At 43.6% G+C, this 15141-nt stretch overlaps 1 protein-coding gene across 4 annotated transcripts in view; it reads left to right on the top strand.

The window, feature by feature from the left end:
- The first annotated feature begins 1508 nt into the window (after nt 1-1508).
- Nucleotides 1509-15141, top strand: part of BOD1L1 (biorientation of chromosomes in cell division 1 like 1) — a 53608-nt gene continuing 39975 nt past the window's right edge. For all 4 annotated transcript variants that reach the window (XR_013446279.1, XM_078068394.1, XM_078068392.1 and 1 more), the window contains exons 1-5: nt 1509-1875; nt 7846-7970; nt 11551-11741; nt 12459-13073; nt 13694-13843. Coding sequence is in view for 3 of the 4 variants with exons in the window: in XM_078068394.1 (XP_077924520.1) it covers nt 1645-1875; nt 7846-7970; nt 11551-11741; nt 12459-13073; nt 13694-13843 (1312 nt within the window). In the remaining variant the exon portion in view is untranslated. The remainder of the gene's footprint in view (nt 1876-7845; nt 7971-11550; nt 11742-12458; nt 13074-13693; nt 13844-15141) is intronic.

The following is a 15141-nucleotide window of genomic DNA, read 5'->3' as shown; positions in this document are numbered from 1 at the left end:
AGCTGTATCATCACCTGCAAAGTTTTGACAAAAACAAAACTGAACTATGGGATAACAAAACAAAATTTAAAAAAGCATTTTATCTGAAACCATTTAAGAAAATGAACAATGTCTAGATTTTCCCCAAACTTTTGAATATATCAGGTTAAACAAGGTACATCTCACTGAAAAAAAAAAAAAAGTCTCATTTATAGTCATTTGATACTTTAATAAAGTCTATTTGGTATATTTACCAGTAACTGAAAAAGTGGAACAATAAGGACTACATAAACAAATCCTTCCGCAAGTCAGTTGGTTTTCAAATTCTCTGCTTTCAACAAAATTGAAGGAGGGCTGAATTGAACAGTGAACTCGTAAGTCATCAAATCTAATTTTTTGAGATCAAGAATTGAGTGACGTTGCTAAAATAAAACTCCATTCCCAGGTATAGTACTTAGTTATATGAACACGGTTTTTCAGGGCATACAGCTGTAAAAACTAGAAATAAGAATAAAAGTAAAAAAAAAAAAAATAGAAGCGATTCTCAGCCTTCCAGCAATAAGACATATTCGTCCACAGACATACGAATTTGTAAAAGCAACAATATCCACTTCACCAAGAGATGCACTTTCCAATGAACTTTACATTTTACTAAGTAATTAGGAAAAACACTTATTTTACTTTGATCGTGTACGAACAGTAATTTTAGAAATAACTCAGTCCAGAATCAGGCCATTTGCTTGCTGTCTGTGTAACCTTGGGCATTTTACTTCACGTCGCGGTTTCCTGATGTGCAAACTGAGGACAGTACTAAGATGCAGCTCAGGGTTGTTCTCAAGAGTGAATGAGTGAACGAATTAATGGAAGAAGCGCTTAGCGCCATGCCGGGCACGTGGTGCGAGCTTTATAAACGTTCCCTGTTACTATCAAAGTAATCGATAGCAGACCCTCAAAACTAAACGCCTGTGGGTTTGTCTGCACGGGCAGGAAGGTGCAGGAGGGATGGACCACAGGACGCTCGCAGAGCGAGAGGGGGATGCCCACGGAAAAACAGGATGGAGAGGGGGAGAGACAGGAGGCCCCTGGAGCTACCTGCTTGGAAGAGAACCGGGCCGGGCCACAGGCTGAGCGCCAAGACGCACAGGACCGTTTAGATAAGCAGTTCCACCCACGGTTCGCATTGTAAATGTCTACGGATCCCTATGGATCTCGGCCGCTCCGTGAAACAGAAGCAAGAGCGTCAGCCTAAACGCCACCGTGATGCCCGCCGGCCAGCTCCGCGCGGGCGCCCAGTCTGCCCCCGGCTCGCGGAGTCGCGTGGCTCGCACGCCCGACCGCCCCGGACTCCGGCCTCGGGCTTTTGGCCCAGACCCCGCGGCTCGCTGGGCTTCGTCGCCGCCGCTTCCGCCGCAGCCCGGCCTCGCGAGGGCGCCCGCGGGCGGCCGGAACTGGCCCCTCGCGGCCCCCGTCGCCGCACCTCCCTTGCTATTGTCACCGCCTTTTCCTCTCTTCCCCTGGTTCCCTTTCACTTCCGGGGTTGCTCTGGGTCCGCTGGTTCCGTAACAACATCCCGTTGGCTTCCCTCAGGCGGCGGGACCGGTGCAGCCGCCGCCTCCCAGGAGCGCCCGCCCGCCCGGGCCCGCGCCTTCCCTGGCCCAGGCCTCCATGGCCACCAACCCGCAGCCGCAGCCGCCTCCTCCGGCGCCGCCGCCTCCGCCGCCGCAGCCGCAGCCGCCGCCGCCGCCGCCGGGCCCCGGGGCTGGCGCGGGTGCGGCGGGCGGCGCGGGGGCCGGCGCCGGAGACCCGCAACTCGTGGCCATGATCGTGAACCACCTCAAGAGCCAGGGGCTCTTCGACCAGTTCCGCAGGGACTGCCTGGCCGACGTGGACACCAAGGTTCGGGGCCGCGGGGGCTGCGGGGGAAGGGGAAGACCCCGAGGGCCGTCTTGTCGGGCACTCTCCCGCATTGGGCCGTCGGCTGACTGCGCGTGGACTTCCCCAGCTGGGGTCCCCCTGAGCGCGCCTCTCTGCGGGCTCGCTGTGCCGCCGCTTCCTCTTGGAGCGGCTGCCAGGCACCAGGCACCAGGCACTGTGCGAGGCTCGGCGCCTTCATTCATTCGCCGATCCTTTCGTGCGTTTAACCGGCTAGTGTTAATCGCCTACTACGTGCAGGCACTGCTTATGCGCGTGGAATATAGTGGTGAGCAACATGAAGTCATTGTTCTCAGGGAGACTCGTTTGAAACACTAACGCTAACAGGGCTTTCATCTCGGATAATTTTTTTTTTTTTTCGCGGCTCACTTTGTATCCCAAGTTATTTTTGCGTCCTCTCTTGAAGGTTTCTGGGCGGTAAGAGTCATGTCTTTTGTCTTTTGGAAAAAAATTTAAGTGATAATGAATCAACTTATTTGCGCTGTGCCTTGCTGGGCACTGGGTGTGTGGGGGGGGGGTGCAAAGGTAAGGAGGCAGACCTAGACAGCGAAAAGGTGCTTTAGGGAGATAGGGACTCTTGTTTCCACCAATGACTGCCTGATGAAGGTAGGTTAGGTCAAGTCACTTCTCTGAAGTGACAAGGGGCTGGGGATAGGGTGAAAGGTGGACGAGAGGTGACAGCGGGTATTGAAGGGGAAAAAGGACAGGAAAGAAGAGTGAGTTCTGGAGAATAATGGGAAGGGGGGAAAGGTCAGCAAAGTGCTTCCTTGTATGGAAAGAGTTCGGGGCTGGAAGGGGAAGGATTTTGTACCAAATGTCAGAGTGGAAGGGCTGGTAGCAGGATGGGGTACGCTTAGCTGGTTCTGCAAAGAATGAGCAGAGGACACCAGGAAAGAGCAATCAGTGAGGCGGATGGAAAACAGTCTGAAATTCTGGAAACTCTTGAAGGAAACAATTAGAAATTTAGGGGTTTGGGCTTATATCTGGTTGGGTCCATCAGATTGGAGTTTTGATGGAGTGAGGGTTTTCTCAGCACATTCAGCTTTTTTTGAGGAACCTCATTTCTTTGAGAAAGGGGTGTTTGCAGCTTCCGCAGATTCTTCCTTATGACTCAAGTTCATCAGGATTTGATGAGAACTGCACACAATTCTGCTGTCTCCTCTGGGAAAACCCTCTGGACAATCTGGGGACATCTTCTCTTATAAGGACTCTGGTCCACCTTGTAGGCCAGGAGTAGAATGCACCTGTTCACAGTGTTGGGGTTTTTACACCACAGAGAATTCAGTATACTTGGGTATGTTCTTCTACCTAGGCAGTGTATAGTTTTCTCACTTTGTTATAGGGAATATGCACAGCCATCATTTTGAAAATAATCCCTAATTCCCCCTTTTTTTTTCAATGGGAGATTAGACAAGTCCAGGTAGATGTTACCCAAATAAAGCTGGTTATTTATATCCAGCAAGTAGAGATCTCACTTTGCTGTTCTCACAAACTTACAGATCTGTGTTATCCTTGTGTACGCACATTGGAAAATTAAATATGCTGATGGAGGCGCTACAATAGCTAAGGCTCAACTTTTTCTTCCCCACTAAATGTTATCGTTGTGTGTCGGTCATGTCCCTGCCAGATCCTCTCAAAGTGGAGTCTGAAAACCTTTACTGGGGGGAAGGAAGGAAGCACAGTTGCCTTGACAATCTAATGAAGCTAGGACCTTCTCCCAAGAAAAATGCACATATACATATTAAAATACAGTTTTGTAATTCAGAAATGGTCAACTATAGGCAATTTGTGGCTCAACCTAATACATAGTTTCAAGGAGTTCAGCGGCCACAGAATAAAGTCCCTTGTTTTAATGTTTGAAACTAGAGAAGAGTAGAACTGAAATGATACCCCTCCCCTGGCAGAAGAGGATGCCTGGGTATGGTGGAAATTCTTTCCTCACCCCTCATGTCCTTTCTCTCTCTCTTCACTCCTGATGCCTGCCCCCCTCTCTTTTTCTCTTTGTCTTTCTACCTCTGTGCCTACTGTTTCTGATTATCTTGCTTCTCTCCCCCATGACTGTCTCCCTCTTCCTCTTCCTTAGCTTTATAAACAATTATGTAGATTTTAATTTAATTTAAAATATTTTTTCTTATTTTATAGCATTTTATACTCCCTTTTCTTATTAAAAAAAAAAAGACTTAAGTTTGAAAGTCTCAAAAAAAAATACAGAAGCCAAGGTTTTCTTTGGTATGAGCTTAACATCCTCCCAATGTGATGAGTGGGCCAGAGTAGACATAAGATCCCCTAATGCAGAGGAGCATCACTTTAATGGAACTGTTGAGTCTCAGCTGTAAGAACACCTTATAATTGAGACCACTTGTGGTAGGATGCTTTTGATCATTGAACCCTGAAGACTGACCTGCTTTGTGTCCAACTCTAATCTGCAGTATATACTATATAAGGTTAGCAGTAACTGGAGTGTCAGTCACATGCATATTTAAGAGTCAAGACATTTGATACCTATCAGGTGCTTTCCAAGAGCAAAACTGTCATCCAGCCCAGTGTGTTTAAAGCAAGATGAGAAGTACCAAAGTCTGCCGCCACTCCCAAAGACCATAAAACCCTCCGAACTGTCCTGGCATCACTGATGGTCCTTAACCAACCAAGAGAGGGATCTGACCATAGTAGACCAAATCAGCCCTCCTACCCAAAGAACTGGAACCTTGGACATCCCTAACTGATGCTGAGGCTCCTCTGCTTAGATTACTAGTTACCAGATCCCTGGAGCAAGCCGAGATGTTACAAAGCTGTTCTGACTCTTTTGCTCTGAGGTCACACTGGAGAGTAATGAGAGGGAAGATCAAGAGAGGCCCATCATTCTGTCCCAGGCAGGGCGCTCACCAACCAAATAAATGTGACACCTTTCTCCCCAGGTAATAAAGGCCAATTTTTGGATACTTTCTCAGTTACAAATGGCTCCTGGTCACTGTGATTATTGCCTTTCATTTTCTTTTTAGATTTGAAAGGAATATCAAAGACAGAGCATATAAATTTATTCACCCAACAAATATTTATTATGTACCAGGCATTGTGTTAGGTGCCAGGATACAGCAGTGAATGAAACGTCCTTGCTGTTGTGGAGCTTGCATCCCAGGAGAGAGAAACAGACAGGAAATAATGTGTAATAGGTTCTATGGAAGAAATAAAGCAGGGTGAGGATGGAAAGGGTTGCTGATTTGTTTTCAATAAGTTGTTCGGGAAACATTTCAGTAAGATGATACTTGAGCCGTCCCTGAAGGAACTGAAGAAGCCGTCTAGCTTATATGGGGCTGACCGTTCTTAGCAGAGACCACAGCCAGTGTGGAAGGCCTGAGGCAGAACCTGGTGAGGGGGGAAAGTGATAGAAGGTAAGATAGGAGTGGCCCTCCTGCCCTCCCTTCACAGATCTGACAGGCCTTGGAAGCCATTGTAAGAGTTGGGGTTTTACTGGAGCGGAGAAGCCACGGGCAGGTTTTGAGCCTAAGGACATGATCCAACTTCCATGTTAGATGGGTTGGCTTTAGGTAATTATTAGTAGTGTCCTCTTCAGTCCTGATGTGGTTTAGATAATAAATTATATGATCACCCTAATTTTGGAAGATTTACCCTAACTGCTCTATGAAAAATAGACTTTAGTTGGTCAGGAGTAGAAGCAGGGAGATCAGTGACAAACGTGTAGACAAGAGATTGAGGAGTGCCTTGGACCAGAGTGGTAGCAGTGAAGAGGGTGGGACTGGCCAGATTCCAAGTATATTTTAATGCTAATGCTGACAGAATTTGCCAGAGGTGTGAAGCTGGGGTGGAAGAGAAACCAAAGAGTCAAGGATGACTCCCAAGGCTTTTGACCAGAGCACTGCAAAAGAAGAAAAGAGAAAGAGCTTCTGAGAGGAACATTGGAATCCAAAATACTACTGGAGTCACTAGGCTTTTCACTGGAAGGAGAATGTGGTGACAGAATTTACCTGTTGTCGTTCAAATTGGAGCTTGCTATGGAGCAACTAGAGGGCTAAATACACTGTGATGTTTGAGCCCGGTGGTTCCAAGATTTGGGGATACTGGAGAGAAGAATTATGTTTTAGAGTCACTGCGGGGAAAGAATTAGTTTTAGTTCACATTGATTTTGGATGAATGGGGCAGGGTGAGAAATGATCTCGAGTGTCTCTTGTAGGATAGAAAACAGGTATCGGCAAAAGTCTGGAAATTGGGAGGGATGAGCAGACATCACAAAGGGATGAAACCTTATCATCTGTGCTGGAGATAGTTATCTAGCCATCTCATATAACAACTGCTTTTTAATTGCGTATCTGCCAACCAGTGTGATAAGCTGTGTGAAAGGTAAGATTAAGGGAGTGGAAGAAGCAGGCTTCCCACTCAATGGAGAGATAAATGCCCCCCCCCCAAATACAGTATGCAAGAATTGTTGGAAAGGTGGTATATATAGAAGGAACATGGGGGAAGGCCAGGGGAGCCTACTGTGGGTGTCGGGATAACATCACAGAGCTCACCCTTGAGCTCCGAAGGTGAGAAGTTTGCCAAATGGAAAACAGAGGGAATGGTAAGGACAGAAGATTGAAAGGCAGGAGAATTGATCTCCTCTGGAATATGAGCTCTGAAGGGTAAAGAGAGCAGCAGCAAATGGCAGAAGATGAAGCTGTACAGTGTTGCTGAAAGTCATTCAGGGATGGCCAAACACCTCTACATTAAAAGCCACATGAAAGACACAAAGAACATGAGTTGCGGGGGCAGCCTTTAGGAATGGAGTGTGCAGTCCTCCTGGGGTGGTCCAACATTCCTTCTAGGCAGTGTCCTTTTCAGAAGTGGCGTAATCTGTGTCCTCTCTCCTGCTTCCCTTACCTTAGGGGTTCTCAGCCTCAGCACTGTTGACATTTTAGGCTGGGTGGTTCTTTGTTGTTCTGGGTTCCCCCCTGCACTCTAGGATATTCAGCAGCATCGCTACCCTCTACCCACAAAATGCCAATAGCAGCTCCCTGAGTCGTGACAACCAACTACGACTCCAGACATCATCTAATGTCCCCTGGGGTGGGAGTGGAGGGCAAAATCGCTCCCATTTGAGAACCGCTACCTTACATCAAATTTAATGCCCAGGTCTAGTGTTGCCCCTCTGTGACTTCTCTTGGTTCCATGCCTTTCAGCCCATTTCTACCACCCCACTACAGACCTTCATCACTGGAGTTACTGCATCGTTTCCTAAGTATATTTTGTGTCTCTTTACTGTCTCACTGTCGGAAGATTAATCATCAGAAAACTCAACTATCACATATCACTCTGCTCATGTGCAGTGGGTTCCTGTTCTCAACCCCATAATCCCAGACTTCTTATACGGGTACCCAGAGCCCTCCAACCCCCAGCCCCAAGCTGTCTCTGACCTCATATCTCTGCTTTTTTATATTCTCTTACCCAAACAAATTGGATGCCCCCAAATGCTCCTGACCCCACATTTTCTCATCCAGTTGCTCTTTGCTTCTGTTGTGGGCTGTATGTGCAAGGCCCACGTTTCCGATTGAGTTGGAACCTTGAAGTTCCAACTCAAATGCCACGTTATCAACAAAGACTTCTTCCTCTGCTCCTCTCCCTCTTTCCTCCAAATCACCTTACACTGATATTTATTTGTGTCTTACTTTCTAGTCCCTTGTCTACAAATAAGAGGTATGTCTTTCTTCTTTGTGTTCTCCCATCTCCAAACATCTTGTCTTAGACAAAATAAGCAGTATTTGAATGCCTGTTTTCCCTGAAGCAGCGTGGTCATAAGCTGAGAAACTTAGTTGCCACATTGATACTGTAATCTAAAACACATTGATACTGTTAAAGATACTCAAATTCCTGAGGCTATAAATATTGATATTGTATAACATAGAAGATTTTTAACATTTGTTGTTTTTTTTTCCTCTCTAGCCTGCCTATCAGAACCTGAGGCAACGGGTTGACAACTTTGTTGCGAACCACTTGGCAACTCATACATGGAGTCCCCACCTCAATAAGAACCAGCTAAGAAACAACATTAGGCAGCAAGTGCTCAAGTAAGTCTCAGAAGCACAGGGCCCCTAGGCCAACTTGACGATGTCCGTCTACTCAGTGATAGGCAGGGACGTTACATGGAAGTCTGATGTTGTTTTATCTAGTTTGGTTGGCCGCTTCATATGTGATGCAGTGTAATTTTAGAGCGGGCTCTAATCACTTCACATTTCCCCATAAGTTTTAGCAGTCTGATTTCTCCTGTAGACCTGGGGAACTACCTGAAGGAAGAGAATGACAAGGTGACTTAAAAAAAAAAAAAAACCCTAGGGTAGAATATTAATAGATGGTAAGTGCCAGAATATCCTATACCGTTCATTCACAACTATTTTCTTGACCCTAAAAATCAGGCTTTTTTATTCCTCTTTGACAAATAAAAAGACATTCTAGATCATTGCAATTAAAATAATTGCCTCTGATTTGAGGCTGTGTCTTGTATCTTCTAATGCAGTTCCCCCCCCCCCTTTTTTTTGCACTTTACTGTGACTTTTAACTGCTTTTTAGTGATGATATGGCTAAAAAAAGTGTGTTTGGACCTGTCAGAGCCACTTTTGGGTGAACATAAGATAAAGAGAATGAGAAGAGCAGGAATGTTTAGAGGGACCAAAAAAAAAAAAGTGTTCCCAAAAAAGCAGATTTACAATACTATCTTGTTCTTGAATATAAATATTTGCCAAGACAAGAAGACCTGGACCCTATATCTCTGCTTCACCCTTCCCACTGAAGGGGCAACTAAGTTATTTAAAGAGTGCCTAGTCTTCCTCTCTTGACAAATATTTACGTTCAAGCTCATCTTTTAGAATGAAATGTGACTTTTAAACCACTAAACAAATCCATCTTCGACATGCCACCTTTTCATACCCTCTTGTCCTGTAGGAACCTCGCAAGCCTAATAGTGTGCATACTCCATTGATAGTTCTACATGCGGGAAGCCCCACAGACAGAACTTCCCACTCTGACTCAAAGACATTTAGCCCCAGGTAATACTAGAAACCAGGAGCCTGCGGGCTCAGACTCTCTTACCGCAGAATAGAGGAGGAAATTTAACAATCGCTTTGTTGTCTACATTTTAGAGGATATTTGAGGAACCTGTAAAAGAGCTCAGGAGAGATCAAAAGATGCGGATTGGGGGTGGGGGAAGCCTACTGACAATGTCAAGAGCACACCACCTACTTCTGCTTCTACAGAGTACTCCTCATTACCGAGCAACCTAGAAAGATGGAAGCAGTCGGCAGTTATTCTTTTCTTGCCCCTGTAAAATCAAGCACTTCCAATTCTTAGGGACCAATATGACATTCTCACAGAATCTTGTTTGGTGATGGGTTGCTGTACCCCATCAGTAAGGGGTTCTCGTGATTACTAGCAGTTATGGGGGATGGGGACTGGCTTCTAGAGACATTTTAGAACAGGGGAAACTTGTTCTAAAGTTGGATAACTTAGTCATTGCTCTTCTTGGGACATTTGTAAATTTTCTTCTAGCTATGTTATTTTTAAATAAAATATTCTCTTATTTAAATTCCATTAGTAAAGTTATATGTTACTGATTATAACGTTTTCAGGCTTTCTTAAAGAAAGAGTTGTGTCCGACTACTGTTGTAGGGAGGGACTTGCCCCTATAAATACAATTTCAAATAGTTTTTCATACAGACATTGAGAAATATTCATTTGACCACTAGCTTGAACCATCTACAATTGCCATTTTTATAGAACAAAAACTGTCTAATATCAGCAATTTCGAATTGTTGAGCTTAATCATTGATATTCTGACTCAGTAGTATTCTTTTTATGCAGTCATTTGAACAACAGAATCTAAAATGCTAGATAGCTCTAAATAATGATCTTAACTGAACAATTTAAAAGGAAGATGAGGAAGTAGCTTTAATCAGGAAAATACCACCTGCTGATATTTTGGCCTTGCCTTTGGATGGATACAGGGCTGTGGCTTCTCCCTCTGGTGAGGCAGCTGTGACCACACCACACTCGAGTAAGCCCACAAGGATCAGTGTGGTCATAGGACCGTCCTCCACTTTCAGATCAGAGCTGACCTCGGTGGGAGACTAGACTGAAGTAGATGAGGACCCGGGATATAGGCAGAGAAAGAGGCTGCAGCAGTAATTTTAGGGTGGGTGGGTTTTATTTTTTATCTAATGCCTTTGCATTGTGCCTTAAAACATTTTTAAGATTGCTTGTCCTTTTCTTTTCCACCTGCTACATTTTGAAGGCACCTCTAAGATGTAACAATGTTTGCAGGATTTGCCGGGGTTTTTGTTTTTTTTTTTTAACTTAGAACTTTAAAAAGCAGGTTACCTACTTTGTGTGGTGTTGACTCATTTTTCTCTATGGCCCACATAAGAAGAATTATAGTATCACAAGGCTGCAAGGTGCCTCAGGAAATGGAAATCAAATCTATCCTCTACTCCAGACTGAGCTGCATTCAAAAATAGCATTGTAATGTAAAAGGAGAAACACCTCCCCCATTCTGCAGAGAGAGCCGGAGGCCTAGAAGCTGGAAGGAACCAGCACCCTGCTCTTGCAGCACTGTCCAGGGAACTTTGGCTCCTCAGGTGGTTTATTTTGTTTTGTTTTAGGAAGAAACAAGTTTTAGGTACATTTCTTAAATAAATCCTTGTCCTCTTATTTTACTCACAGTTTTGTGATTTTCTGCACATTTCAGACTTTGTTGCCCCCTTTGCTCCTCTGTCTCTTGTGTATATTTCTCTAAGCTCTTTCTTCCTCTTTGCTTCTGTGGAAATCAAGGCTCAGTGCAAATGTCTTCTCTTTGTGAAGCATCCCCAAATTATCTTAAACATATCTAATCACTCTTCATTCCACTCTTTCCCTACAGTAGGTGGTGTGTTGTAGTACCTATCATCTGGTATTTTAATTGTCTGTGTCTGTTTCTCCTGCTGACCAGGAGAATCAGACCAGGTGGGATTTGTAGTGGACCAGTGACCAGCACGGTGCCTGTTATGGAGAAGACACTCAGTAACATAATTGTTGAATAAATAAATCGCCAGTTTTTATAGCAGGAAGATAATAGAAAGCCAGAAGACTTGTTTTTGTTTTTCTAAAGTTTTCTTTCTTTTTCCTTCTTTTTTTGTAAGTTTAATAAAATTACACTCTGTATGTGTTCTTCAGTTTTCCTGGAGATCCTAATACTTATAAAAGGCTTACATTTTTCTGTTTAAAAAAAAAAAGTTGTAGAGTCCATAGGTTTATTTTATACCCAGGACTCAGCTTTAGTGAACATTTCTTCCCATATGCCCCGCCAGGGTTGGAGTAAGGTAGGCGTCACCTCTAAGTGTGGGCTCTGGATAGTGTATTGTGTCCAGTTTTAAGGGTGTTTTGGTTTTTGTTTTGTCTGCTTTAGTATTTCCACTAGTGATACCGGTGATACAAAGTGTACCCACTTTGTCGGAGGGTAGTGTATTTCCCACCGCCTGTTCTTTCCATATACTGAGATGTGAATTGGAGCAAATTAAGGTTGAACATATACATGGTAGATACAGTTTTACCTAAAAGTAATTAATGCAAGTCATATGAAATTGTTTTTTACCTTTCTGTAAAAATTATCTTGTGTTTCAGATCAGGAATGTTGGAGTCTGGTATTGACCGAATTATTTCTCAGGTTGTGGATCCAAAGATCAACCACACATTCAGACCTCAAGTGGAGAAAGCTGTGCATGAGTTTCTGGCCACCCTAAATCACAGAGAGGAAGCTAGTAGCAGCACAGCCCCCGAGGACGAGAAACCAGACTCTTCCCTCCTTACACAAGGTGCCTTGCTTTTCCTCTTGGTCAGTTCCATTGCTTTGCTTCTTGAACCGAGTATCAAGTTAGGGATGTGTAGTTCCTTAAAACATCTCTCTCCATGGCTACTCTAGTGAAATTATATTTATTTTAAATATCACCTATTTTTCTCAACTGATAGAGCATTTCTTTTTTAGATTAATGCAAAGTAATAGACATTTTACTAATGTATTAAGCGTGTGTGTGTGTTTCAATAGAGAGAATAATTAAAATAACTAAAGAGAATTAGACTATTCTCAGATTTGCATGGTGGCTTTCCTATGATTCAGTATTAGAACAGTAGAGAATTTAGAATGTGCTAGGTATTAGTACGGTATCCAGAAGTCTAAAGGAATATGAATGGTCTGTACAGCATATGTGTCTTGTAAAGATGACAGGGGCTTAATTCAGCAGAGGGGCTTACCTTCTGCATACATCTTTTCTTTCTTTTTCTTTTTTTTTCCTTAAGATTTATTTATTTTAGAGAGAGAGCGCATGTACATGCACAAGCACAGGGAGGGGCAGAGGGAGAGGGAGAGAATCCTTAAGCAGACTTCCCGCCGAGTGCAGAGCCCCACACGGGGCTCAATCCCAGGACCCTGAGATCATGACCTGAGCCAAAATCAAGAGTCAGCCACTCGACCGACTGAGCCACCAAGGCGCCCCTGCATAAATTTTTTCTAACACTTAATCTTTCCCTCGAAGGTGTCCCAGCTCCTGGACCCGGCGGTAATGTAGCCAATGATGCCATGTCAATCTTGGAAACCATAAGTTCTCTTAACCAAGAAGCCAGTGCGGCCAGGGCTTCGACAGAAACGTCAAATGCCAAGACCAGTGAGAGAGCGTCCAAAAAACTCCCTTCTCAGCCAAGCATTGACACTAGTACTGAAAAAGAGAGAACTTCAGAGGACATAGCCGATAAAGAAAAATCTACACCTGACTCTGCAGGGGAAGGACAGGAGACAGCCCCTAAGTCTGAAGAATTTACTGATCTCCCTTGTCCAGTTGAAGAAATTAAAAACCACACAAAAGAGAGCAATAGTTCACTTCTGCTAAATAAAGATGTTCAACAGGAAAGCAGTGACCAAAAAAACAAATCAACAGACAAAGGTGAAAAGAAGCCAGAGAGCAATGACAAAGGAGAAAGGAAGAAAGAAAAGAAGGAAAAGACCGAAAAGAAATTTGATCACTCAAAAAGGAGTGAGGACCTACAAAAAGTGAAAGAGGAAAAGCAAGCAAAGGAAAAAGAAGTAGAATGTTCAAAACTCCCTTCAGAAAAGAACAGTAATAAAGCTAAAAGCATTGAAGGGTCAAAAGAAGGTATATAAAAACTCGCAAAAATCTTCAACTGTTTACACATTAAAGTGTCGGGGGAGGGGTGGGTGTGAAATTTGCCTTCAAATTTTAATAGCTTTATTTGATACTTGTGTTTCAAAAGCCTGAAAACTCATATCCCCTTTGCTAAAAAATGAAGAATAAACATTTGTATATTTTCTATGCCGATGTACCAACTCACAAAGTAAATGAAGACAGAAGCTCTAAACCTTATAATTTAACTTGTAATTTATGCACATACGTTATTCCAAGCAACTTAATTCATAGTTGTATATCCTAATCTTTAAAATATTCGTAAATATTATATTTTCTTAACATCTGCTTTTGTGTATGTCATTTACATCATATATTAGTAGTTATTTTTACAGAATGCTAGTTTGCCTTTGTATTTGCTTGAAACAGCTCTACCTTGATGCTGGTTACAAATGAGAGATTTCTGTTTCTTTTTTTTCTTTTCTTTTTTTTTGAGAGATTTTTATTTCTACAGTTGAAGATCTTTGACATGTACTTAATGCAGAAAATTATAAATGTAATTTAGGAATTGGGTGCTGAATATGTTCTTGTAACAACATGATTGATCTTTGTGTTTTATTTCCTTCTTGAAGATTGCTCTTTGATAGATTCTGATGTGGATGGGCTTACAGACATCACAGTTAGCTCTGTCCATACCAGTGACCTTTCCTCTTTTGAAGAAGACACCGAGGAGGAAGTTGTAATGTCTGATAGCATGGAAGAAGGAGAGATTACATCAGATGGTAAAGCATTTTACTTAATAATGCCTCTGTGAAGCTTCTGTCGAGCATTGTTTGTATATTCAGATGGCTATATCGTGAAAGACAGTCTGGTATAGTGGCAAGAGCATGGGACTTTGTAGTTGGAAGATTTGTTTCTGGGTCCTAGCTCCGAGGTTGTCTGTCTGAGCAAGCTTGGTAAGTTACTCAACAAGCCTTGGTTCTCCATCTTTTAACTCCATTCTTCAGGCTTATTACAAGATACGGATGAGACCGTGTATATGAAGGTGCTATATGTGTGGGTGTGTGTCTGGGTTTCTATGGCTGATGTTGAGGGAGACGGTCCACAAGACTGCCCTTACTTCTGATACCATTTGCGAATTTGGGGTCCCCAAGCCCACCCTTAGTTTTGCTAATTCTCTAGAAGGACTCACAGAACTCACTGAAAGCTTTAAAATTTGTGGTTATGGTTTATTACAGCTGAGGGACACACATTAAAATCAGCCAAGTGAACAGGCACATAGGCCAGAGTCCAAGAAAGTTCCAAACATGGAGCTTCCAGTTGGCCTTTTCCTGTGGAGTCATGGAGAGCATTATTTTCCTGCCACTGATGTCAGGCAATACGTATGGCTAATTGCCAACCAGGGAAGCTCACATAAGCCTTGATATCCAAAGTTTTTGTTGGGGCTCCATCATGGACACATAGTGTCTAATCTCAGTCCCTAGCCCCTCCGAAGGTCAGGCTACCCCATGGCCCAGATCTTCCAACCCAGATCATACTGTGAGATGATTTAGCTTGACCCAAGACCCCCAGGCAAACAGAAACACCTGTCAGACGCGACATCCCAGAGACTTAGAGATTACCTCCCAGGAGCTAGACCACAGTCTCGCCTTGTCCCAGGGCAAGACCATACTTCTCTTTACGCGTACTGTATTCCAGGCATTGTGTTAGCACACTGCTCTGTGTACTAGCCACTGTAATCCTCACAGCAGTCCTGGGAAGTAGGTCCAAGTGAGGAAACAGAGTCACCAAGAGAAGGGCTCCTGTCCAGGGTCACGCAGCTGTGGAGCTCCAGTGCCTGTTTCAGACCTGAGTCTGGGCTTCTAACCAACATTTTGTGCTGCTCTGTATCACAGGATTAAGTTCTGCTTATGACCTTTTTTTAAAAATCAAATATTTGCAACTACTTATAAGTAGCATCTTGTAAATTTGCTGTTGGCTTTTGGATAGAACACCTAGAGGAGAATAAGTAGATGCTTTTAATTCCACGGAAATATTTTTCAGTCTCCCATTTTGCATTCTTAGTAGCCCCAGGATGACC

Source organism: Halichoerus grypus, chromosome 3, assembly GCF_964656455.1.
Source record: "Halichoerus grypus chromosome 3, mHalGry1.hap1.1, whole genome shotgun sequence".
NCBI lineage: Eukaryota > Metazoa > Chordata > Mammalia > Carnivora > Phocidae > Halichoerus > Halichoerus grypus.
This window is presented reverse-complemented; position numbering and strand designations above follow the sequence as displayed.